This window comes from Artibeus jamaicensis, unplaced genomic scaffold (genome assembly GCF_021234435.1).
Source record: "Artibeus jamaicensis isolate MK-2021 breed Jamaican fruit bat unplaced genomic scaffold, CSHL_Jam_final contig_391, whole genome shotgun sequence".
Taxonomy (NCBI): domain Eukaryota; kingdom Metazoa; phylum Chordata; class Mammalia; order Chiroptera; family Phyllostomidae; genus Artibeus; species Artibeus jamaicensis.
In genome coordinates, this window is record NW_026521814.1 from 5283055 (window position 1) to 5309782 (window position 26728).

Genomic DNA, 26728 nt, shown 5'->3' on the forward strand with positions numbered 1-26728 from the left:
AAAGGCCTCCAGATTGGAAAGGAAGTAGTAAAATTGTCTTTATTCCCAGATGACATGATACTATACATAGATGACCCCAAAGATTCTACCAAGAAACTACTAGAACTGATCAGAGAATTCAGCAAAGTAGCAGGATATAAAATTAATATTCAGAAATTAGTTGCATTTTTATATGCCAATAACAGACTAACAGAAAAGAAAGTTAAAAAAACAATCCCATACACCAATTGCTTCAAAAAGTTAAAATGCCTAAAAATAAACCTTGGTTTTAAACCAATGAGGTAAAAAACCTATACTTGGAAAATTTTAAGACACTGAAGAAAGATATATAAGAAGATACAAATAAGTGGAAGCACATACTGTGTTCATGGATAGGAAGAATTAATGTCATTAAAATGTCCACATTACCCAAAGCAATTTATAGATTCAATGCAATTCCTATCATGATTCCAATAATGTATTTCACAGAAATAGAACAAATGTTTCAAAAATTTGTCCGGAACCACAAAAGGACCCACATAGCAACAGTGATCCCAAGAAAGCAGAACAAAATTGGAGAAACATACTACCTAATATCAAATTATACTAGGTGATAGTAATCAAAACAATATGGTACTGGCATGAAAAACAGGTACACAGATTGATAGAACAGACTAGAGAGCCCAGAATTAAACCAGCGCCTTTATAGTCATTAACATTCAATAGAGGAAGCAAGCAGATACAATGGGCTAAAGATAGTTTATGCAGTAATTGGTGTTAGGAAAATTGGACAGATATGTGCAGAGAAATAAAGCTAGACCACCTTCTCACACACAAGAATAAATCAAAGTAGATCAAAGACTTAGATGTTAGACTTGAAACCATAAAAATCCTAGAACAAAACATAGGCAGCAAAATCTCAGACATTGCTCATAGCAATATTTTACTGAATATATCTCCCCAAGGAAGGGAAACAAAAGTAATAATAAACAAATGGGACTACCTCAAACTAACAAGTTTTTGCGCAACAAAGGAAGTCATCAACAAAATAAAGAGACAACACAGAATGGGAGAACATATTCATCGATACATCTGATAAGAAATTAATATCCAAAATTTATAAAGTACTTACAAAAGTCAACACCAAAAAACCAAACAACCCAATTTTTAAAAAGGGCAAAGGTCTTGAATAGACACTTATCCAAAGAGGACATACAGATGACCAATAGACATATGAAAAGATGCTCAATGCCACTAATCCTCAGAGAAATGCAAATTAAACCCATAATGAGATAGCATCCCACATCTGTCAGAATGACCATCATCAGTAAATCAAGAAGCAAGTGCTGGTGAGGATGTAGAGAAAGGGGAACCCTTCTGCACTGTTGGTGGGAATGCAGATTGGTGCAGCCACTGTGGAAAGCAGGATGGAAATACCTCGAAAAATTAAAAATGGATCTGCTCTTCCCATGGACCTAGTATCCCACTTCAGGGATTATATCTGAAGGAACCCAAAACATTAATTCAAAAGAACATAAGCATCCCTATGGTAATTGCAACATTATTTACAATCACCGAGATATGGAAGCAGCTCAAGTGTCCACTAGTAGATGAGCCGATAAAACAACTATGGGACATTTACACAGCGGGATACTAGTTGGCCATAAAAAAGAAGAAAGCTTTACTGTTTTTTAGGTAACAATATGCTGAGTAAAATAATCCAGTTAGAGAAAAAGAAATACCGTATGATTTCACTCATATGTGGAACCTAATGAAAAAAGTCAACTAACAAGGAAAATGGGGACAGACTTACAGATACTACTAGTATTGGTAGTATTAGTAGTATTTGTTTTTGTGTGTCTGGCAGAACAAGCTTTTTAAGAAAACATAATCCCAACACCATTATCACAATCAGCAAAATTAATTCCTTAATATTATCCAATATTCAGACCATGCTGTTTCCTTTTATTGCTCAGAAACATTCTACTGTATTTGACTTTTTCCAGTAAAAATACAAATAAGAGCTACATATTGTATTTAGTTGGCAGGTCTATTGATCATCTTGTGGTTTAAACTTATTTTTTCCTATGTGACTCACTTGTTGAAGATCTGGGTCTTTTATACTGTAGAATTTTTACATTTTTTATTTGCTAGTTGTGTCCATTTAGCATTAATTTAATGTGTTCTTCTCTCTACTATGGTCTCTAGAAAAAGACAGATCTAGAGGCTTCTAAGACTTAGCTCAGATTTTACAAAAGAATGTATAGTATGTGGTATGTCATGTTTCCTATTTCATAACACTGGGAAACACATCTCTGGTGGTCCTAGAGTTATAATTTTGTGCATCCGATAATTTTATAGTCTATTTCCTTACTAGATCATTAGCTTCATGAAAATAGACACTATATTTGTGTTTATTAAATTTTTAAAAATCTTCAGTGCTCTTTATGTTTTATTTAACTTGGACAGGTGAGTTATAGAAACATCAGTTTGGTGGGCAAATAATTTGAAAATATTTATAATTCTGCAGTTGTATGTATCTGATTCTCTTCCTGAGTTTTTTCCAGTAACTAGCAATTTTTAGAAAAGTTTCACATGCGAACTGTGTAATTAATGGTATAATATTGTTCCAGCATTGGAACAATGAAGCAAAGGGTTTTTTTCCTCTGTGTTGGGAAATCAAATACCAATAAATATAGATCAAACTTTGCAACTAGAACTCAATGAGGATTGCATTTAAGAATTCATGAAGGCACTCATGTCTCGTATAGAGCTGATGCTCAATAAACATTATATTATTATCATCATTATCATTAATATTATTTTTTACTTCCACTAAAAAGGAATATAGTCAAAGACTTAACATTTAAATTTTTAAAAATATTTTATTTATTTCTTTTTAGAAAGAGGGGAAGGGAAGGAGTAAGAGTGGGAGAGAAACATCAATGTATGGTTGCCTCTCATGTGTCCCTCACTGGGGACCTGGCACACAACCCAGGCATGTGCCCTTCCTGGGAATCAAACCAGCGACCCTTTGCTTCACAGGCCCATGCCCAATCCACTGAGCTACATCAGCCAGGGAACGACTTAACATTTTATATCGATGAATTATTCTCTGTATGTACTGCTGGGCCTTTTTATGTTTTCTTTCTTGTGTTCCCTATAATTAGCCATTGACATTATTTTGGTTGCTCTGTACATTCTAAGAAGTACCAAGTGCTTAACATTAATTATTTCATTTGAATCCTACAAGAACCTATGAGACAGATACTATTACATATTGTAGATGGAAAAGCTGAAGTTTAGAAAAATTAAAAGAATTGGCAAATATCATACATTCATTAAGTGACTATGATGGACTGATATCCATTTTTACCTGACTGCAAACCTGTACTTTTAAAAGCCAAAATGATTTATTGGTTTTCTATAATGCCAGAATATGAAACACCTAAATACTCTTCCCATAATGTCAGCACTGGAATTAGAATCTGACTAGCCTTCATTCAGATGAATCACCTAAAGTGTCCTCAGTGTGCTCCATTTTAAGTTCTCTCTCCAGTGTTTTCTTATGAATACATTTAAAAAAAGAAAAGAGAAGAAATCGTATAAAAATGTTTCTCCCTCTTACTTCCTGGAAAACCTTTGCATGACAAAATGTTCTAGTACTCTTCCAAGAAAAGAAATCCTTTACAATTGATACATTTTATTTAAAATCAGAATGGCTCTGTGTGATCCACAGCAGCCAAATGAATGGGGATATTGGGCAATTAGGAAATGATCCAAGTTCTTAAGCAGAGTTAACAGGGCACATATCCTGGGATAAGAGAAGCATTGTGCTCTCGGATACATTTGTGTGTAGCCCTTGACATTTGAAATGTCACTTCAAAACAAATTACACATTCAACATATCATTCAGGCCATAATCATTCAATCTCAAGGACCCCAAACTCATTTCTACAAACAGAAAGCTTTTGTAATATTTTCTCTGAGACTTTCTCATGGGTGATATAATGGCTATATTCAATAGCTTCTTTTTATACATGTTTACCTCATATGGTCTATAACTGCTCCTTGTCTCAATGGTATGCATGTTATTGACCACAGAGTCACAAGTATCTATCAATAAATTGTCATTTGGAATGATACAACCTCATGTTGTTCAGGCCCCACATTTTGGAAGAATGCCTTTCTTAGAGCTTCTTTATTGATAATGACTTAATAAAAAGGTTTACATATGTAGGCCAGTTAATACTTTCCGCCTTTTGATTCAGAAGGAAACTCTGGTACCTATAAACCTCTTAGCCAGCTTTACTATCTATTCCACTTAGTGCCAGAGTGTTTATTGAGCCTTTACTTTTCCCCATATCTTCTATATGAGAGGATTCCTGGTGTAGCACCTTTGCATCATTTGTCAGCTCCTTCAATCTGTCCCTTTTCCATCTAATAGAAAGTGCAGTTTGGAAGTTTTTTCCCCCCAGTGTAAACAATCTTTATTAGTAGGTATCAAGAGCGCACAGTAGTTACAAGTCCAGATGTGTCCAAAGAAGGCAGGACACAGCTCCCTTCCCTCAACTGAGGGCCTGCAACCAAACCAGTGGAGAAGCAGCACTTGACCACGGCCACTTTAGAACCAGTACCCCTTAAACGAGATCTCAGCGGAAAAGGTGCAATACCCCTGGGGGCATGAGCTGTGCACCATCATAGGTCATTTGGCTTCTGCTCACCACATAGCTCAACAACTCAGGTAGGGTGTTAGCAGACTGGGCTGAAACTATTCCTCTCCAAACCAAGGAAGAGGTGGGAGGCTCCTGTGGAATATAAACAAGCTACTTCTGATTGTTTTTCAGGCTCTTGTTCTCCCTTTTAGCAAACTCGACAGCACAATATAGATTTTAAGAGAGAATTTCCTACAACTTCTTTAGTGCTGCTTCTGTCAATTCTTTTAGATTCATAAACCAAATCTTTTGTTAGGGAGCAAAAATCTGAAGATGTATTCAAACACAACACTAAAATAACTGAAAATTGGAGTAAACCCTGGTTAAGTTTTACTGAGCATGGATTTAATGATTCCATGAATAAATAAGCCCTTATATCTTGACACACTGTGCTTCCTCTTGAAGGAGCTAGAAAGCCAATAAAGCAGTTTCTTTTCTCTCTTTACAACTTCAATACTGTACCTTTACCCATGTTTTTAGGACTTCATGATTTCTAAATTATGGAAGGCATTATTACTTTGAGTTGAACAGCAAAATTTTCCAAAGTTAATTCTGAAGTGCTGTCTGAAGCAAGTTTGAATTCATAAACTATACCTGCATTATGAGAAGTCAAGTTAAAAAAATATAATATATCCATACTTTATCAGCAGTAGTAACACATGTTTTGGAATATATATACACATGTATATATAAAATATATATGAAAACTTTCACACACACACACACATATATATATGAAATCTTTAAAGCTGTTGGTATTCTTACCATAGTGTATTAAGGCACGATTGTTATGTAGCAAAAGCAAATGCTCTTACCAACATTTGATCTTCTGTCATGTACCATACACAGATAATGATCATCCAACAACATACTCCAAGACCTTAGAAGATAACTCAAACTCTGTGATTCTAAGAAACATTTAAAAAAAATCATACCTCAGCTGCTTTGTCTTCTTCTCGAAGGTCTTTTAAAGTGTGCTGAAATTTTGGGTCAGTCTTCTTAGCTTTTTCAGCAGTTGTCTGCTTTTCTTCTTCATAAAACATAACTACTATCCCAAAGAACAAGCTTGCCATATAAAAGGCAAACCAAAAACTTATTGCAATAAAAAATACCATGTAGACCTTTCCAGAAGCATAAAGGATCTAAGGAGAGATGGAAAATAGACAAAAAATAAAAATGCTATTTGCCTTCTTATAATCTCCTGTTTTAAAATAAAAAATAAAATTTTTATGAGAATAATTTAGTTATAAGTGGAATGTAATTACAAAATGGTTTAACTATTGGCTCTATGTAGACAAATAAGCAAATAGCTCTTCAACTTTGGACATATCTATGGTATAAAATATATGGCACAAACCAAAGAAAGAATTAAGTAATTTAATTAATACACGGTGAGCATGTGACTCTTATGTCTCCATTGATAGATAGAGTGAAAGAAAAAAGTTGTCTTCTCAATAAAGAACGATGGATGATCTATATATGGAAGATTATTTCCTTTGTAGTAGAATCTTTAAATATATGAAATTTCATAAAGTTATAGGATTAATGTTTAAAGATTACTGTCTTCTAATAATTACTTTATGGGAATATCTCAACAAGATGCATGCAATACCAGGCATTCAAAATGGTGGGAAACGGAAATATTTCTGTTATCTGCTTTGGTAAAGAACTTTTGGATGAATCCCAATGGAAAGTCATACGATTTATAGATAGAAGAATACAAAATTTTAGATTTCCAAACTTAGCTTTACTAGCTTTTATTTCATAATAATTACCTAGAATCAGAAAATTTATAAAATTTAGAAAATTATAAGGAGATATTACAAATCAAAAATATAGTCCACTGATCTATCCTCCTCACTAGTTATAAATATATAAAGAAAAAAGGGAATAGTTTATTTTTTTCTTCTTACACCAAAGTATTCAGTCTCTGTAGAGACCATCAAAAATTGCCAGTGCCAACTATATTTCAAGTCGTCACGGCAGGGTATTGGGAAAAGTTTTCAATTAGCAATAATTGCACCTCAGATAAACCTCATTGGCTACGATACTGCCACTGAGCAAAGCTGGAATAGTTTAATTTTTAAGCATCCATTTGTATCAACAAATAAGAATTATTTACAGAAAATATTGTGATGCTATAAAGAGTTAAGAATGTTTACAGACTAACAGGAAGTTTTAACATTCAATTAGAGATAATTTCTTATTAATCTATAGTATACTGTGTTTAAAAATATTTTTTATATTGGACTTCCGCCAAGATGGAGGTTTAGGTGGATATGCCGTGCCTCCTCACACAACCAAGTTTAGGGACAACTAAATATTAGCATCAGAAAACACAACCAGAACACGGAAAACTGAACTTTTCGGAAGTCCGCTAACAACAAATTCTTCAGCCCGACCGGTAAGGGGCGAAACCGGCGTCGGGTGAGGAGTTACAAAGGAGGGCTCGGTCAACCCGGGCGCAGAATCCAGTCGCACGGGTTCCAAACCCAGGATTGGACCTAGTGAGCGACCGAGCAACCCACCGGGTGAGCGACTGCAGAGGAGACAGTGGGGAGGCGGTGGCAGCGAGTTGACTGTGGTTGCCTGGTTGCACGCGGGTGAGGGAGTGAGCGGTTGGACTGGCGGCGGTGGCGGCGCCGCCATTTCCCCGCTCTGACCACGCCCCCACATACAGCGTCACAACCCAGCGACCTGGGACTCCAAGGTGCCGCTTCTCCCACTTAAAGGGCCAGAACAGACCAAAAATGTCGCAGGGAGAACTCAAAGCCCCAGAGATAAATCTAAGTGACGAAGAAATAGCAAAACTCTCAGACCCACAGTTTAAAACACTGGTCATCAGCTTCCTCATAGATCTGGTGGATTATAGCCACAAATTAGAGAAACATATGAAGGCTAAATTAAGGGAAATGAATGGAATTCCACAGGAAACCCATAGAGATGAAAAGGAAACTGGGATTCAAATCAATGGAGTGGACCAGAAGAAACCAAATAATGACCAAACAGAAAAGAGTCAAGGAGCAAGAATTCAAAGAAATGAGGAGAGTCTTAGGAACCTCCAGGACATCTTTAAACGCTCCAATATCCAAATTATAGGGGTACCAGAAGGGGGAAAGACACAACCACCAGTGGAAAAACTATTTGAAGAAATAATAAAAGAAAATTTCCCAATCTGGCAAAGGAAATAGACTTCCAAGAAATCCAAGAAGCCCAGAGAGTACCAAAAAAGTTGGACTCAAGAAGAAACACACCGAGGCATATCTATAATTACATTAGCCAAAATTAAAATGAAGGAAAGAATCCTGGAAGCAGCAAGAGCTAAGGGGACAATCACCTACAAAGGAGTCCCCATCAGGCTGTCAGCAGATTTCTCAAAAGAGACCTTACAGGCAAGAAGGGGCTGGAAAGAAATATTCCAAGTCATGAAATCTAAAAACCTACAACCAAGATTGCTCTACCCAGCAAAACTTTCATTTAGAACGGAAGGACAGATAAGGTGCTTCTCAGATAAGACCAAATTCAAGGAGTTCATCATCACCAAGCCCTTATTATATGAAATGTTAAAGGGACTTATCTAAGAAAAAGAAGTTAAAGAAACATGAACAGTGAAAGGACAACAAACTCACAGTTATTAACAACCACCTAAAACGAAAGCAAACTAAAAGGACAGCTAGATCAGGAGTGGAAACATAGAAATGAAGATCTCAAGGAGGGTTAGCAACAGGGGAGTGGGAGGAGGAGATGGGGGGAGAAGGTACAGAAAACAAGTAGCATAGACAGTAGATAGAAAATAGATGGGGGGCAAGAATAGTATGGGAAATATAGAACCTAAAGGGCTTGAGACACATGGACATAAACTAAAGGGGGGTAATGGTGGGGTTGGGGGGGCAGGGTGGAGGGGAAGGAAGGGGGGGAATAGAACAACTGTAACAGCATAATCAATTCAAAAAAATAAATAAATTAAAAAAAATATTTTGTATTAAACCCTATTATCCCAGTAGGATTTGTTTAAATATTTTTCCTACTGAAGTAGCTGTCACTTATACTGTTCAGAAGTCAGTAATAGATTTTATGGAGTATATTGCAGGCCACGCACAATAATAAATACTTTGTGCTCATTATCTCATTAATTCTGTGCAGCACATTTCTGTGGTACTTACTATTATTTCCAAAGTGTAGTTGAGAGATGAAAATTAGATAGGCAAAATGAGTGATCAAAGACCTCACAACTACAGGAGATGCCTGAGTCTAAAACTTGCTCTTTTCACTATATGAAGCTGGTGAATGAGAACAGTATATACTCTAATTAAGATGAAAATGTACAAATTCTAGTTCTATTTTATTTTAGCATAAAATTGTAGCTAATTTAGCCCCAACTCATGGTTTTCTTATGAACATCAAATAAAACCATGAATGCAAAGATCCCAGGCCATGGAAAATATGCAATAAATATTAACTACTGTTAAACATACCTCTATTCAATGAGCCAGGTGATATTTTGTTTTGTTCATTTCTGTACCCATGATATATCAAAGAGTACATGGATCAAATAAAAATATTTGTTGAATTAATGGAGAATAATATTCTCCAAAACATGAGCTGTGTTGTCTGAGGGAATAATTGCTGATTTTCCCTGGCCATAGTTAACTTAGTTTAGGTCAATACTCAGAGAACAAATCCAGTCCAAATAAAAGAAAACCTGTGTACACTGATCAATAAAACTCAGAGTGTAATGATGATGCAGGAACTGCACAGACGCCATTACCAGGGCATCCCCAGACTGATCTCTCATTCCAATGATAGTGGAAAAGAATTTACTTTAAACCACTGCTAACAAGAAATTAGCTAATCCATTTCGAGGGTTATAAAAAAGGCAAGGCATTTATGAATACATTAAATGACCTATTCCAAAATACTTGATGTTCTTTTTGTTTATTAAAATTTCATTAAGCATTCCTGTGTGTTCGATATTGAGGACACTAAAACTAAAAGAAGACAGAATACTTCTTCATAGGTGGTATATCTCCTAGTGAAAGAAAGAACTGAATGAACAATTAAAATAACCACTATCAGAGGCAAATATAAGGTCCAGTGGACTTCTGCTACAGGATATGATATGAGCTATGGAAAAGCTCAAGAAACAAATCTGGCTTTGGGTTATGAATTTGAGGCATGAGACTTGAAGACAGATAAAAACTTGAATTTAGGCAGAGTACAACATAGATTTTTAAAAAGGAATTATGGGGAAAGCTTATATAGGGAACAGCAAATCTTTTTTACACAAATAGAGCAGAAAGTATGTATTGAGACATTGTTAGGAAATAAATCTGGAGAAGTATGCAGAGACTAGATCTTAAAGGCCGCTGTGTACCGTGCATACAGACTTTGAACTTCATCCTATGGGAATCTGGAAACTATGAAAGGATTGTTAGCAGGAGGATAACAAATGATTATTTTAGAAATAAGAAGTTCCTAGTGTTGTGGAGGAGGAATTGAAATTTGTCAAAACATTTGGGAAATAACAATATGCATACTAATATTATAAAATTAAAAATATAGTTTGCATAAAAAATAATGTCACTTAGAATATTGTCATGTACTACATCTCTGTTTTGTTTACTTGATTTTTATTTAATAATACATCACAAACCTTTGTGCCAAAACATTACATTATCCTATCTTTATTAATGGCCCATAGGCGCGCACACACACACACACACACACACACACACACCATTATTTATTTATCCAATCATAAAACCTGTGGGGGTGTTTTTTTTAAGGATTGTTCCTCAACTATAAATACTTTTGAACTTTAAAGTAATTATTTTATCAACTATCCTTTTATATTAAAAGGATCCTTTTATATAGTATGCTGCTAAAATAGCATTGCATACTATGGTGAAACATCTCTTAAAAGAAAAAACGAATCTTTGTTTTAATAGATTCCGAGAAACTATGGCACACAAATAATCAGTTATGAAGACAGACTTTCAGAACTTAGATTTCAAGTTTTATAACAAGAAGCCTTCTGTTACAAGTGAAGCATGATTGAATATAGAGAAAAATGGGAATAGAAGAATTGAGAAAAATAGCACATTCTAGGTATTCAATAAATAATTGTATAATTATTCATTGGTAATCTCATAGGTTCAAATTTATGATTAAAGAATTGGTACCTAGGGCAGTGTTGGAAAAAAAGAAGAATTGGTACCTAGAAATGTTCGAAACTTAATTAACTATCACAGAACAGGACAGTGGTCCCTGGCACATACCTGTATGTAACTTTAGGGAGGTTATCCAACCACTCTGATCTTAGTATCTTCATATAAAAGGCATACACACACACACACACACACACACACACACACACACACACATACTGACCTTGTGGGATTGTTTTAAAGATTAAATGAGATATCATGCATAAAAGAACAGACTTCGGCACAGTGTTAGGATATAGGCTTTCTTCCCTTCTGTCTTCAAATTCTTCTCCACATATATACATGATAAACTATGTTACATTTGACCATTATTGTAGAAGGGAGCAGCATGAAGCATGGTACCGTTCTTATGTGCATAGCAGATTCTCTCTGCTCTTACCTGATGATACAGTGCTTCAGGATAATCCTGTGTCATTAACCGGAATAGGGCTAAGAAGGCCCAGCCGAAATTGTCAAAATTTGTGTAGCCATTATCAGGATTTTTGCCAGCTTTTACACACATGTATCCTTCCGGACACCAACTAAAAAAGACAAAGAAAAGAAACTGCTTATTCTTAGGCGACTTTCAGATTATGGCCAAACCTTAAATATAGAAAACCTTTCCATAAATAATAAATGGCTCTCATTTCCACAGCAATCAGTCTTCTCCCAAACATCCCAGTGAAAAAGCTGCAAATGAGCCCTGGCCAGTGCGGCTCTGTTGGTTAGGCACTGGCCCGCAAACCGAAAGGTCAGGGGTTGGGGCAAATGCCTAAGTTTCCAGTTCAGTCCAGGTCGTTTCGCACACAAAAGGCAACTGATCAATGTTTTTCTCTCACATCAGTATTTCTCCCCATCTCTTTTTCCCACCCTTCCCCCCTCTCTAAAAAAAAGAGGGTGGAGAGTAAGCTGGAAATGAGTTAGATTTTGCATTGATACAAGTAAAGTGTTAAGCTAAAAGGAAAAAGGGCTAACAAATAGTTTTTGTCAAGCCTTTGTTAAAGGTTTATTACCCAACATTAAAATGAAAGTGTAACTGATGAAATGTAACACTGATAAAAATAAAACTGCATCACAGCTGAATGATCAAATATTATTTCAGTTCTTTTTATGGAGTCTTCATACTTTTATCTAGTGGGAGCTTGAGTGTTGTGGTCGATTATTGCAGTGGTGCCCAATAAATCATGCTTCCCTCTCTCCATGTGCCTGCCTAGTTCCCTCCCACATTATTTTGGCTTTGGCCATGAACATATTTCGGACAATTGATAATGGTTAATAAACATGATACAAACAGAAATTTATAAAGTAATCGTGCGTTGAGGCTTGCTAAATTTTTGACCCACATAATCTGAACAAATGAATTATCTTCTTTTTAAAGATTTAATTTATTTTTAGAGAGAGGAGAAGGAAGGGAGAAAGAGAGGGAGAGAAACATTAATGTGTAGTTGCCTCTCACACGCCCCCTACTGGGGACCTGGCCTGCAACCCAGGCATGTGCCCGGACTGGGAATCAAACCACCCAGCCTTGAGGTTTGCAGGCCAGTGCTCAATCCACTGAGCCACATCAGCCAGAGCTGAACAAATAAATTTTCATTCTTATCTTAAGGCACTGATTTTTTCTTCTTTTGGCACTGACTTTTGGGATCATTTACCCTGCAGCAAAGTATGATGACTACAGGTAAAATATTGTGTGACTTGTTCTTCTGGCCTTGAAATATATCATTGTGGTCCTGACTATCCATGACCAGGTATCTTCAATATAAGCTTGGAATGTTCACAAAAAAGGGTTAGCTGCAGCTGCATAGAACAGACACAATGGGATGAGATCACAACTTGGGCTTGAGAATATAGTACAAGCCCATCAGTAGCTGGGGAAAAGAAGTTGAGCAAGCAACAAAATGTCTACATCAGCTGAATACTAGACTTGTCTGGGAAAAGCCCAGCCATTGTTAACATAACAAGAATGGTTTACATGACATTGACATTGATGTAACCTGGCAGCCAAGGACAGTGGACTGGAATGCTCATGGGTGAACAAGTACAACTTCACTGTACTAGTCAGCGAAGACAGTAGATTTCATTGAGTGAGCATGTGTACTGTGTGGCCATCACATTCAAAATGACTGAGCAAGTAGAGCAACGAATCTGCATCAGATTTTTCATTAAGCTTGAACACTCCTGCACAGAAACTATCTGGACAATTTGGAAGGCCACAGTTAGGGAAAAACCATTATTGGCAGCTTCATCACCACAATGTGCCTGCTCATGCATCACATCTCATGCAGAGATTTTTGGCAAAACATCAAATTATCCAGGTGACTCAGTCCCTTTACTGCCCAAATTTGGTTCCCTGAAACTTCTGGCTTTTCCCAAAACTAAAATCATCTTTGAAAGGGAAAAAATTTCAGGCTGTCAAGGAGATTCAGAAAAATATGACAGGGCAGCTGGTGGTAATTGGGAGAACTGTGTGAGGTCCCAAGGTGCCTACTTTGAAGGGGACTGAGGTGTCATTGTCCTATGTACAATGTTTCTTGTATCTGATATCATCTTTAATAAATGGCTAGGTACCTTTTGGACAAATCTATAACCAAACTATGTAACTGACCCCTGACTGGTGTGGCTCAGACATTAGGCATTGTCCGGAATCCCAATGGTTGCTGGTTCAATTCCCGGTCAGGGTACATGCCTGCCTGGCTTGGGGGAAGCTCCCTGGTTGTGGGTGTGAGAGAGGCAACCATTCGATGTTTCTCTTGCACATTGATTTCTCCCTCTCTTTCTCCCTCTCTTCCCCACTTTCTAAAAAGTAAATAAAATCTTTAAAAAATAAATAAACTATATAACTCATACACCTCTCTCCATCATGTGCTGTTGTGAATCGAGGCTCTACAGCCAAAGAGAGTTGAGCCTACAGATAGGCGTCGAGTCATCCCAGTTGAGAAAAGTAACCTAAGGAGCTGCACAGGTCTCGGCACTGCCGAGAAGCACTCCACTTCTACTGTATCTCCTCACTCGAAACTATAGGGCAAGAAGCCATGAATGTTGGGTCCTCACTGAGCAATTTCTTATAAACACTGTCTTTAAGAACAATAAACTTTTTATTCATGTAAAATTTAGTCATAAAAGACAGCCAAGCCATAAAATAAGCAAAATAACAGCGTATATTTAATATTTCTTTCTTTAAAGGCTTCTGGCTAAAGAAAAGATTATGTGTCTTTTTTGGTAATTCCTACTAGCTCTGAGGCACCCTGAAAACAAACAAACAAACAAACAAACAAACAAACAAACAAACAGAAAATAAGGTCATGTTTAAGTCCCCACTTTGCTGTTTACTAACTTCTTGACCTTGAATAAGTCACTTAACTAGTTTGTTTATTGCTTTTTTTTGTAAAATTAGTTTAATAGTATTCAAAACCATTCAGCTTTCAACATGGTTTTGATGTTAAGATTTGCTAATGTAATCAAATGGGAACCATAATGAAAATGAGTCAATAAATACTACTGATTGATGATTCTGATTCGATAGAAGAAAACATTAACATCACTCACCTGGCATCTGTTCTGTTGCCACAAAGGAGTGCATCTCTTTCTCCTTCCAAATAATAAAAGTTTTCTGTTTCTAAAAATAGGAAAGAAATGATATTCTATATTTAATCTTGAATGAAGAGCCTATCTGAAAACCATTTAAACCTCTACAGTGAGAAGAAATAAGCAGATAGCCTGGCTTTTTTCTTTGATCTAGGAAAGTGTCTTAGCATCTCATGCACAGGCAAAAACGCCTCTGGCCATCCATCTACCTCACCGACCTGACAGTGATAGCACCCAGAAGAGATAGAGGAGGATTCCTTTCAAAATTGGAGTTCAGGAAAATGAATATAATCTGTTAGGTATGACAGACTCCTGATGGAAAAATTCCCAAGACTAATATGTTTGAAAGCAAGGACCTTTTATTTCCAGAATTCATTCCTGAAGCTTTTTCCTGAGCAAAAGGCCATATTTTTCTGTCTTTATGTTTAATTTCCACTCTCTTCCCTTTGAAGCTTATTTCTCTACATTGAGCATCCAATGCCGATTTAATACTTGGTGTCACCTAATTTCGACTACAACTTAAGTTTACTTGAATCATAGCCCATAGAATTTATCTAGATACCCTTGCCAGGCAATTAAAATGTAAAATGTGTATTTATAAATATAGTTACCAGGGTTGGAAACATGCATGCTTGGGAGCATTGGTTTTTAAGTTCTAAATTCAAATCACAGAGATCAAACCCATGAAAGCAGGACTAAGTGTGTGTGTGTGTGTGTGTGTATACATACAAACAGATATATGTACACAAAATTGTAGGTAACCTATATATACAAAATTGAATTATTCCAATCTCAAATAATGTCACATTTGTCACCTAAAATAATTTTTAAATATTTAAAATAATAATAACTAGAAACCATTGATGAAACCCTTTGAATGACAGCTAAAAACTAAATAAAATTTGACATTAATAAAACCGAAGTAGTCCCAGATACTTTTCTAAGTACAAGCATTATAACATGACAATTAGGTTAACAATATAATACTTTCAGCAATTCCTAACAAGTATTTCAGAAAATGGACTGACAACTTTTTAAATGATAATCTTTAAAAAGTGATTTCTTTGTAACAAACTTTAACACAGATGAAAAGAACCTCTTTTCTTAACACTAACTAGTGAAACAGCAAAATTGTTTATTTTCAAGTAAATAACATTTTTTTTACAATGTCAAATAATTTTTGACATATGAGGCAAGTGATTCTTACCTCGAATGTAACATGGGTTTCTGGTTCTGTTGTGCATGGTTTCAGTTGCATTTTCGTGGGGCCATCGGAAACATTTATGCTTCAGTTTGCCCATGAAGAGCCCCATCCCAATCACAGAAAATATGCTCAGAAAAAACAGAGTAAGGATAATGGCACCGGTAAGTTTCTTCAAGCAAAGGAGCAGGATCCCTACATAAGACTTCAGGCCTAGAAAGAGACAGGTTTGTTCTCAATAAAATAAGATGTCTTAGTAAAGCAGCACTAGCCAAGTTCTCCCATGGAAAATACATACTACATTGAAATCAGTAGCTTTGTGTTTCATAATCTAACTTATCATTATTTGGATCTAATAAATAAGATGAATAAAAACCCAAACTTTCAGGTTTTTGTAATATTGCTAATTTATGCCACCTAACAGAGTAATTCAGACACAATATATTTTAAAATTAGTTATTCAATTGTTTCTCTTTACTACATCAAGAACAGGCTCTCTTGGCTATTGCTTTTTATACCAGTCACCATGGTTTGTAAGTGTTGTAAAGTATAAAGTTAATCAAAATGGGTTGCAAATGTTGAAACAAAAAAATAGCTTGCAATAGTAGTATTCTTTCACCAATTTTTAGAAATTTAATTTTTGGAGCTGATTAAATAAAATGAAAAATTTTAATGATTATAAATTAGAATAACACAACTGTGATACAGGCAGGCTGTATTTATATCAGAATATTTACTACTTGAAAATTCAACCTTAAATTTAAGGTTGGCTTTTTATCTAAGAACATTTGTTTTTCTATTTAAATAATACATGCTTAATTCTGAAAATGTAAAAAACAAGAAGAAACAAAAACCAAATGAACGTAATTGTGCTTCATAGATGAAACTACAATTTTCTTTCCTTCCTTCCTTCCTTCCTTCCTTCCTTCTTTTCTCCCTTCCTCCCTTCCTTTGTTCACCTCCCTCCTCTCCTTTTCTCTTGGTCTCTTATTCATTGGTCTGTTTGCATTTAGGAGCCTAATCACTGCTCAGCTCAACAATGAATGAGAATATAATAGCTCTGTGATGCTGAGCAAGTTACTCAACATTTTTAAGTCTACGTTTATTATCTTTAAAGGGGAAATAATAATACACATTTCATATTTTATTGTTAGGATTGAACATTTATTTTTTTAATTACCTCAGATGATTGGAGACAATAAAGTTACTCCTATGGTTAAAGAAATGTGATATCTAAATGAAATATATTAATATTTCAATTGCTAGACTATTAAAATATATTTGATTGCCTAGAAATTATAGCATTAGGTTTTTCACTATATGCAAGTCTTTTAAGTGTTTATATAAGAAATAAAATGTCTGTGTCAGCACATATATATGGCCACACTTAAGTGTTGACACATATGTTTAAATTGCTTTTGAGAGATGTTAAAATCAGTGTTTAAACTAAAGGCTATATATATGTCTTCAGCCAAGCCTTCATTAAAAATAAAACATTAAAAATTATTTCCAATTTGTTAGAAGAAAAATGGGATCACTTTACTTTAATGCAATCTCGGTGATTACCATAATGAACTTTTAAAACATGTGTATTTGCACTATTCCTTATTTTTTTGGTAACTGTACTGACTTCTCCATATATTATTTTACTGATTTTTTCATATTGTTCTGTTGGAATTATTTTTAAGAATTTCTCTTAAATAAGAATATATGCATGTGTATAATATGTAAACATGATGTGCATATGTATACATACATATACACATATATAACACATGTATATGTGTGTATATATAATATATATACCAGATTTTTGTGAGCTTTAATTTATTGGTGACATTTTGTTTGAAGGTAAAAAAGTCACCATCCAATTTTACAGAGTAAAATTTATTAATAATTTTCATTGCTATGTACCATTCATTGTTATCTACCAAATTCTGAATCAATTTTGATTTTGATTTCCTGGTATAATTTTTCCCTTCATTTTACTTTTAAACTTTTGTTTTAGTTTAGATATATGTGGTAAAGTTCAATTTATTTCTGATTTAATATTAAAGTTTCTACATCTCGACAAAAATTTAGCTCAATTATTTTTATTTTCATAATTGGCTTTATTTTGGATTGGACTTCAAGTACAAAGCATGCATAAATTTGGCCTGCTTCCTGGAGACCCAGTGGACAAAAATTCCACAGGCATATAACAGGCACATGCTTATAGATCTTCCTTTTGGTATTGTCACACCTGCTTCTCAGTTTATTAATTCAGCTATTCCATAATACTCTGACTCTTAGCAGTCAGAGAAAAGAAAAAGAAAACAAACTCCAAAAGACAAAACTTGGAGTGGAATTGTTTCTATCTGATTCTTTTTATTCATTCTGAATAACAAGTTGGAAGCTATTGGTGGGCTTCTTTAAGATTGTTCAGGAATGGGAGCTATAGTCTTGAGCATCCTTCACTGATGTGGGCACAGCCTTACTTAGCAGGACCTCCTTGAACTTGGCGGCATGTGGAATGCACCCTATCCTAGCACTCAAAACAAAGGGAGATTTATTTTATGTTACTCTATTCATTTCATCTGGTTTTTAGATGTCATAAGGAAAAGAAGACGGTAGGTTAGATATCTGTGTGGACTACTATATCTCTCTGTAGTCTAAAGATAATTTTATAACTTCATATATAAGATGTAAGAATAAATAATGAAGACAGAAAAAATAATATTTTTGATTGAACTCTACATTTTATTTTAGTTAATGAACCCACCTCAATAAAATAACAGTCAAATGTGATATTTTTTCTTGCCTTTCCTGTAGTGACTGAAATAAATTTTAAGATCATTTAATTCATTGATTTCAAAGTTAAAACTGTATTCAAATTAATATTTCCCCAAACAATAACAGGAATACAAATGAATATATGGGAGTAGAGAAAACAAAATGAAGAAAAGGAACTGAATGCCATTTCTTACCTTGGTTTAAAGGAATGATTTTCAAAATTCTCAAATTTCTCGTAATTCTAAATATTGGATTGAAGTTTAGAGGTGAATATATTGTTATATGCCTGTGGAATTAAGTGAAGAGTTATTCAGAAGTCCTCTTGAGATTGTGTTACTTATCTTTGACTTGTTATATTCTTTGAAACTTATGTTTAAAGCCATATATCCAAACATTTCCCTTGCTTTCATCATTCCATTTTTCAAATAGTTTTATCATTGATTACAAGACAAAGAGTGCTACAATGTGTGAAGTAGCCAGGTAAATATTAATCCACAACCATACTATGAGAGATTACGAAATTCTGATACTGTCAGTACTCTTAATTCCATATTTGTATCATGTTCATAAACATTTTGTTATCTGACTAGTAAAAAGATAATTAAAAACAAAAAAAAACCAAAATCTTTTAAAACAATGAGTTACAACTTAAGGATTTAAACCATTAGGCTGATTTTGATGATGGCGATGATGATGATGATGGTGATGTTGGTGATGACAATGGTATTGATGACGATAGAAGGCTGGTACACAATGGCTAGGAGCACAGACTCTATAGCCAGACTGCCTGTGTAGAAAGCCAGGCTCCAATCTTTACTAGATGTGTGACAGGAAACATTTAATTTTTCTTGCCTCAGTTTCCTCAGAAGTGGGGATAATAACACTTCCTTCATCAGCAGCTTTTTTGTGGAGATTAAGTAAGTCATATATGTAAAGTGCATAGAAGAGCAACTGAACATGCCAAGGGATGGACATCTAAGTGTTAGCTGTGTCAGTTAAATGTGTGCTAACAGCAACAGCAGGAATCATGATGGTGATAGTAGGAGTAGTAGTGATAATAATTGCAGTGATTTTAGCCACTATTTTTTGAATGCATACAACATGGCAGACACTAATTATTCTTTTTTCCCAGCCCAGCCCCTCCCACCTGCCCTAATTATTCACTTTTATAAAGATTTAAAAATTTTTTGATCCAAAAGTCTATAAATATGATATTATTTTACATTTCTTTAACAGGGATTTAACACCAGTGACCATTTACTCAGCCACAAAGAACATTAAACAAATGCATTGAAAAAAATAAATACATATAAAAATCATTAAAATGTAATGTGACACTTTAGGAAATGTAGAAAATGTGTGTTTTTAAATATCTTATTCTAATATCTAACATATTTAGTGGTCTTAAGAAATGCAGCTAAGTAAAATATAGATTTGAGAAGAAACCAAATATGCTGGGATACTTTCCTGTCTCCAGGAAATTTTCTTCTCACTAAAAATAACTTCGAAAGCAAAAACTCAACCTCTATCACCTTTACTTCATATAGAAAATGTAGATAATATTTATTGCTTTTATATGTATTACATAATTAAGACCTCATTCAGCTGGAGCTATCTGGGAGAACTCACTATAACTATAATTTACAACATATTTTATTTGCAACTATTTTTCTGGCAGAAAATTTTGTGAACCTCAATTTTTTAGTGAAAGCATTTGCTTATCAAGGCAGTAAGATGTTTGCAACTTAAATAGGTACTCACTCAAATAAAGTTACACTGAAGTCAAGCCAGTTCCACGGGTCCCCAAAGAAATAAAATGGTCCAGTCCAGGTGCCTCTGGCAATGAGTTTTACAAGGATTTCGAGAGTGTAAATTCCAAGCAAAGTGATCCTGCAGAAAAAAATTTTATGTATACATTAAAAGTAATACATTGTCATTTCTTAAATACATTGTCTATGATAACTACCTGGAAACTGATCCATGAGCAAACTAATCAACCAACCAGACAATAATCAAAAAAGCATGTGCCTTTGAACCATAGGATAGAGCTTTACACAGGGCTTTGAGAGTGGCTGAAGGCTCATGGTATTAACCATAAAATTTGACTATCAGTTTTTCAACAACTCCTAGCTCAGGGTTATAGTATAGTGTATATATATGTGTGTGTGTGTAAATGATGAAAATATCAAATATCAAATGTATTTCACACTGGGAGTCACAAAATAGATAACTGAATTATAAAAGAGTTTAAAGAACTAATTTTACTTTGTGTGTATATAAGGATGTTTATGGAAAATCAGAATTTATTAACTTTCCAAAGTCAACTAGTTTTAAGAACAGAATTAAACTTGAAAGGTAGTATCAATAAAGCTTTCCTCCCTGGCAAATTTAATGAGTCTTTCCATCATTGCAGACTAATGTAAGTCAAACTACTCACATTCCCCAGAAAAGAGAAAATAAGTACATAGAATAGAAAGAAAAATTACTTTCTTAAAGAATGAAAAGAAAGTTATTTGCATTTGAAGCAAATCAGGTGTGGTTTGCAATAGTAAAGAAAACCTGAGGCATTGATACATTAAACATTTGTAATTGCCTTTAAAATGAAACTTCATTTGTATGATTGTATGATGCAGGAGGCATAAACCTATAGCCAAAAAACTCAAACATTAATATAACCTAACAGGTTGGGAAATAATGAAAGGGCAGAAAAACATTCAAACTAATTAACCAACATATATGTAAATTTGTTTCAATTTGGAAAATTTATTAATAATGGTATGTGGATAAATATTACATTAGGTACAATGAATGTATTATGTATGAAATATAAAAATTAAATCTGCAATATTATGGTATTGTAAATGATTAAATATATAGTATTATAATATTTAACGTATTATATTATAATTCTGTTATGTTATTGTTTTATTTTATTTTATTTTTAAAAGATTTTATTTATTAATTTCAGAGTGGAAGGGAAGGAGAGAGGGAGAGAAATATCAATGTATGGTTGCCTCTTGTGCACCCCCTGCTGGGAACTGACCTGCAACCCAGGCATGTGCCCTGGCTGGGAATCAAACCATGATCCTCTGGTTCATAGGCCCATACTCAAGCCACTGAGCTACACCAGCCAGGGCTATATTTTTATTTTATTATAATATTTAGCATATAGTATACAATAATGCCATATGTTAAATATAAAATATAATCATATGAGATTATGTGAATAAAATTGTATAACTTACTGTAATTTTGGCCCCCAGTATGGAAAATCAGTCATGGTCATAAATATGCAGTCACTCAGGACGCTAATCAAAATGAACAGTCGAAAAAAGGTAGGTTACAGTCAAGGAATAAAAGATAATAAATAATATTGGAAACCTGTTTCTAAAATCTGTTTATATGTGTACACATACATGAGATAAAATCATTTCTTAAATTATAAAAAATATATTATTCACATTGAAAAACAATGAATATTAAGGTTTGTTAATATTTACTACTGTTGTGTGTATGAAAACACATTTAAATGTATTTTTAAATATGGAATACTTAGTACAGTTATAATCCAGACTTCAGTATGACACATGAGATAACAATTCAGAAGAGAAAGATGGCAGTGATATTTGAATAGAATAGTTGCATTTGATCCTTGTACATTCTAAAGCCAATGGAAAAGGATATGGATGTACCAAAATCTTAATACTTATTCTTCTAATTGAATTGAAAGGAGACAATGTACACCAGGTGGCATTAAATCTGAAAATTATTCTCTTTTTGTTTAACACCATGAAAGTCTGCAAAGAGAAAAAAACATCAAGTGAAATTAGAACTATGAACTATAATCAAACCAATCATGCAACATATTGACAATGGCTATTTCAGTCATGAATGCTAAGTTACATTTTGCTTATATTTTGATATTCTTTTACAGATAAAATAAATGGAAAGTTCTTTTAAAAACTCTTTTTAGTGATTTTTTAGGTTTATCCAAGACTTTTTTTTTGCTAGTGCTCGACCTGAGAAAGCTATCACCACACACCAATCCTCAAATTTTCCTGTCTAACTAAAATAAATAGGAAGAAAGATATATATATTAATAGTTTTTGGAGATATAGTTTTATATACCAGAACTCAATGAATGTAAATAAAAGTTAATTTTACTTCAAAGCAAATAAGGTATGGAATTACAATAGTAAAATGACTCAAAGGCACTATAATATTACATTAATCATTAGTAATTATTCATAGTATAAAACCCCACTTGTTTGTTATCATTGTCATAATATACACTTAAATCTTGAAAAAAATAGTATGTTGGGATATAAAAGCATTAAAACCAAAAATAATGAGAGACAAAAATACCCTAAAAATGAATCATATATGAGGAGGAGCCCCTAAAATACATAATTATCTTTTGCAGAGCAGGTCCCTATAGTACAAGTTTCCCCCACTAGGTTAGTGTTCTAGGAATCCATCAGTATCAATGTACCATCTGGTGTTGTTGTGAGAGGTCGTGTTGGGCTTCAGTTAATTTTTTTTTGAAGACTCTTTTAACACATTTGCCTATTTCATGACGGGTGGTTTACTAGTGCACCTGCCCACACCACGCTTTCTTCAGCAGTTTTTAACCAAAAATGGCATGACCCCCATTCTCCATCCTCTCTCGCCCCAAGCAACTTTTTTTTTGTTTCCTTGGATAAAAGAAGTCTTCAAAGGGAAATGTTTTGATGATGTGAAAGAGGCGAGACAAAAACATAAAACAAAAAATGGCAGAAGCACTAACAAGCATAAAAATTAACAAGTTCAAAAACTGTTCCAGGCAGTGGAAAGAATGTCTTGATAGGTGCATTGCATCAAATGGAGAGTACTTTGAAGGTGACTGAAGTTAAACATGTAAGAATAAATACATGATTTTTACAAATAAATTTAGTTTTTTGGGGTCCCCCTCTAGTATATGTATATATGTATATATGTGTCTACAATATAAATGTGGGCAAAAGTAGGTTTACAGTTTTTTATATCGAGCATAACATAATAATTATAAATAACAATACAAAAATAAACTGTTTTACATGATCATAACTGTAAACCTACTTTTGCCCCACCTGTATACTCTAACATTATATATTCACATTATATAATATAAAACTATACCGACGTGTATATGGTGACTATATATTGATATTTATATTTGTGTATATATGCAAATATATTAGTGGATACAAATGTGTTCACCAATTACTTATGAATACATGTTCTAAATGGAACCTTTTCCCAACATAACAGTCCATGGATATTTGGCCTGGATTGTAGATATTTTTCCTCTTTGCATTTTAAATGCAACAAGAAAATTAAAAAGGGACCCCCAAAAAATCAGACTAGTTAAAATGTGCTTTCTGTGTAATTTGCAGAACAATTTCAAACTCCACAGAAGGTGGATGTGCAACCAAGCAGCTGATATGTCACTGTGAAGCAATGAGCTATTCAAGGTATGAAATTATCCAGTTAATGATGAGGTGCTAAATTGTTTATTTAATTTTAGACTCATTAACTTATATGTCATCTTAAACAGAGTAAACTGAATATAACTCAAAATTTTAATAATTATGCCACCATTAATAACTACTTTTTATGCTAAGCTATGCTACAGTTTTGGGCTTGTTTTATTCTTCAAACTCCTTGTTATTTTCCTTCAGTAGGAGGCCTGATATGCTTATCACTTCTGCATGTACTACACAGCTCTCAGAACTCTGTAATATTAGAGTTACCTCTAAGGCTACTGTGTTATATTAATTTTTATGATTTAAGCATAGCAAAAACTGAAAACAGAAGTAATTGAGATGAGGATTTACCAAGATTTCACAGGTGTTTAATTAATAATGTTGTATAATGTCCATGGACATTATTACCGCAGCTACTGGAGTCCTTTTTATCATATACACTGTAAAATGCCAATATTCTTCTACCAGGCAAAGATTCAAGACTGTGGTTGTATAATATGATCACTTTGCCTTCCATCCAGAGTCTTGGTTCAATTTCATTTCACTACTTGTTACTATCTGTGAATGTTCTATTTACAAGAATATCAGATTGCACTTGTCTACACTGGAGCTAATCCTCCTCTCTAGATCTTTTCTACAGTTACTGCATTTTTATCAGTGGGACAACTATTTTTTCAGGCTGAAAACCTTGGCATTATCAGTCAGTCTTCAAACCCTGCTGATTCTTCTTGGGATTTTTTACTCTCTCTCTTCCCTGAGACACTCCAGTAGTCCAGACCTTTGAACATCAGGCCTGGATTCCCCTTTCCCTCCTATTTCATTTTTCTGACCCTATCTTCTCCATGCAGTAGTCATTTAGAAATCTTCATATTAGTCTTATTTAAATTTTGTATTTATCATATCAGTCTTTTGGCCATCACATTAAATCCATGCTGAAATCTCCCTCATTTCATCTATTTCCTACAACATGCAACACAGCTGTGAGGGTTCCATTCTATCATTCCCCATTCCTTCTCTATTCCAGAATTAATCTCTGTGGTTGCTTGTTCATAGATCTTCCCTTTGCCTTGTTAAGACATGAAATGTTCTCTAAACTATAATTCACATTCTATATCTTTAATGAAGATTCTTCAGCTGTCAGTCCACACAGATCCCTGATTTTTAAAACATAATTATTCTTATTTTTTATCATTTTGTGCTTGTCATTAGATTGTCCAAATATTTAATAGGTTCCTCAAGTTATTCTGGAGATAAAAGGGTGTGAATATGTAAATGAATAAAAATGATAAATAAAATGCAAGTTAGCTTTATTTTCCTAACTACTGAGCGAGTTCATCAAGTTGAGCTTGTGAATTTGTGTACATATTTTACAAATTTTATACTACAGTTATTTTAAAATTGATAAACTTTAGTAGCCAATCATCGTACTCCCATAAAACAAATAATTATATTAACGGTATAACGGTATGTATAACGGTATAACCTATTGCAAAGTAAAGTAACCTCAAACTAACCAACCAAGCAAACAATAACTTTTGATAAAAATTTGAAATATGTATGAGATTTTTTATGTAGTTTTGTATAACTTAAAATTAGTTGTTGATTTATTCTTCATTCTCCCTTTAGGCCCACCTCCCCCCCCACCCCGCAATCACCACACCATTGTCCAGGTCCACAACTTGTGTTTCCTTTTTGCTCAGTCCCTCCACCCTCTGAGCTTCCCCTCATCCTCTTTTCTCATCCTATCTCAATTATGTTTTTGGAATTCCTGCAAAATAAAATAATGAAAATGGAGTCATGACAAGTCAAATTAAACCTTACATTTTGATTATGATAGTACGCGTCCACATCCTCCAGGGGCTCTGACACCATTTCTCGAGGAAGAGTTCCGTAAACGAACGGAAGCTCTTTCCCAACTTCCAAGTCAACGTCTGGCTTTACATCTTCTTCTTGTTCCTCCTTGTATTTTTTAGCAATACGCTGTTCCATACATTCAAGAGACTCTCTGGTGAAGGGCACGAGGCCCTTCGGTTCTGGGGAAGCCATTTTTAATTTTTTACCTGCAACAAACGTATTTTCTTTAGTTCTGTATGAAATTTGTGTATACTGTATAAAAAATTTAAATCACAAAAGTTTAGAATATAAATAAAAGATAATAGTGAACTAGATACATGTATTCAAAGAAAGTTCCTCAGTTTTGTAGAAATCTGAGTTGTTAAGCTAAGTTCTTTTATACTTCACAATAGACTTAATTTGTAATTTCATGAGCAACTCATTCTGTTTTCATTTAACTATCCATTCAATCCTTTTCTGTTTACTGAAATCTTCCTTGTAATAAAAGAATTCTAAAGTTATTAGAGATTTGGCAGGTGGAGGAATCCAGTCTTAGCTGCATTTAACCATTGACTGGACTTTTCTTCCCTGAAGTCAGTCTTTATTGACTCTAGGCCCCTTTCTTCTTTCTTTTTTTTAAATGAAATTTATTGGGGTGACATTGATTAATAAAATTATGTAGGGTTCAAGTGTACAATTCTTCAACACATCATCTGTATATTGCATTGTGTGAAGTCAAATCTCCTTCCATGACCATACACTCAACCTCCTCCACCCTTCGCTACCTCACCACCCACTTTCCCTCTGGTAACCACCATACTGTTAGCTATGTTTATGAGTTTTTTCAGTTTGTTTGTTTTGGTTGTATCTACACAAAAATTGTGAAAATATTTACTTGCAAAGATATATGCACCTTTACATTCCTGGCAGCAT

The 26728-nt window shown here is 34.2% G+C and overlaps 1 protein-coding gene and 1 non-coding gene across 3 annotated transcripts in view; both read right to left on the reverse strand.

Annotated features, from left to right (window-relative positions):
- Window positions 1-26728, reverse strand: part of SCN7A (sodium voltage-gated channel alpha subunit 7) — an 84220-nt gene that overhangs the window by 40255 nt on the left and 17237 nt on the right. For both annotated transcript variants that reach the window (XM_037143091.2, XM_037143092.2), the window contains exons 2-10: window positions 25784-26022; window positions 22143-22255; window positions 21704-21793; window positions 20220-20348; window positions 18653-18744; window positions 15693-15899; window positions 14447-14516; window positions 11301-11442; window positions 5630-5836 (exon numbers count right to left, since the gene is read on the reverse strand). In XM_037143091.2, the coding sequence (XP_036998986.2) occupies window positions 5630-5836; window positions 11301-11442; window positions 14447-14516; window positions 15693-15899; window positions 18653-18744; window positions 20220-20348; window positions 21704-21793; window positions 22143-22255; window positions 25784-26022 (1289 nt within the window). The remainder of the gene's footprint in view (window positions 1-5629; window positions 5837-11300; window positions 11443-14446; window positions 14517-15692; window positions 15900-18652; window positions 18745-20219; window positions 20349-21703; window positions 21794-22142; window positions 22256-25783; window positions 26023-26728) is intronic.
- LOC119047651 (U4 spliceosomal RNA) lies at window positions 6622-6762 on the reverse strand. Its single transcript, XR_005082186.2, has one exon. It is a non-coding gene; the product is annotated as a U4 spliceosomal RNA (small nuclear RNA).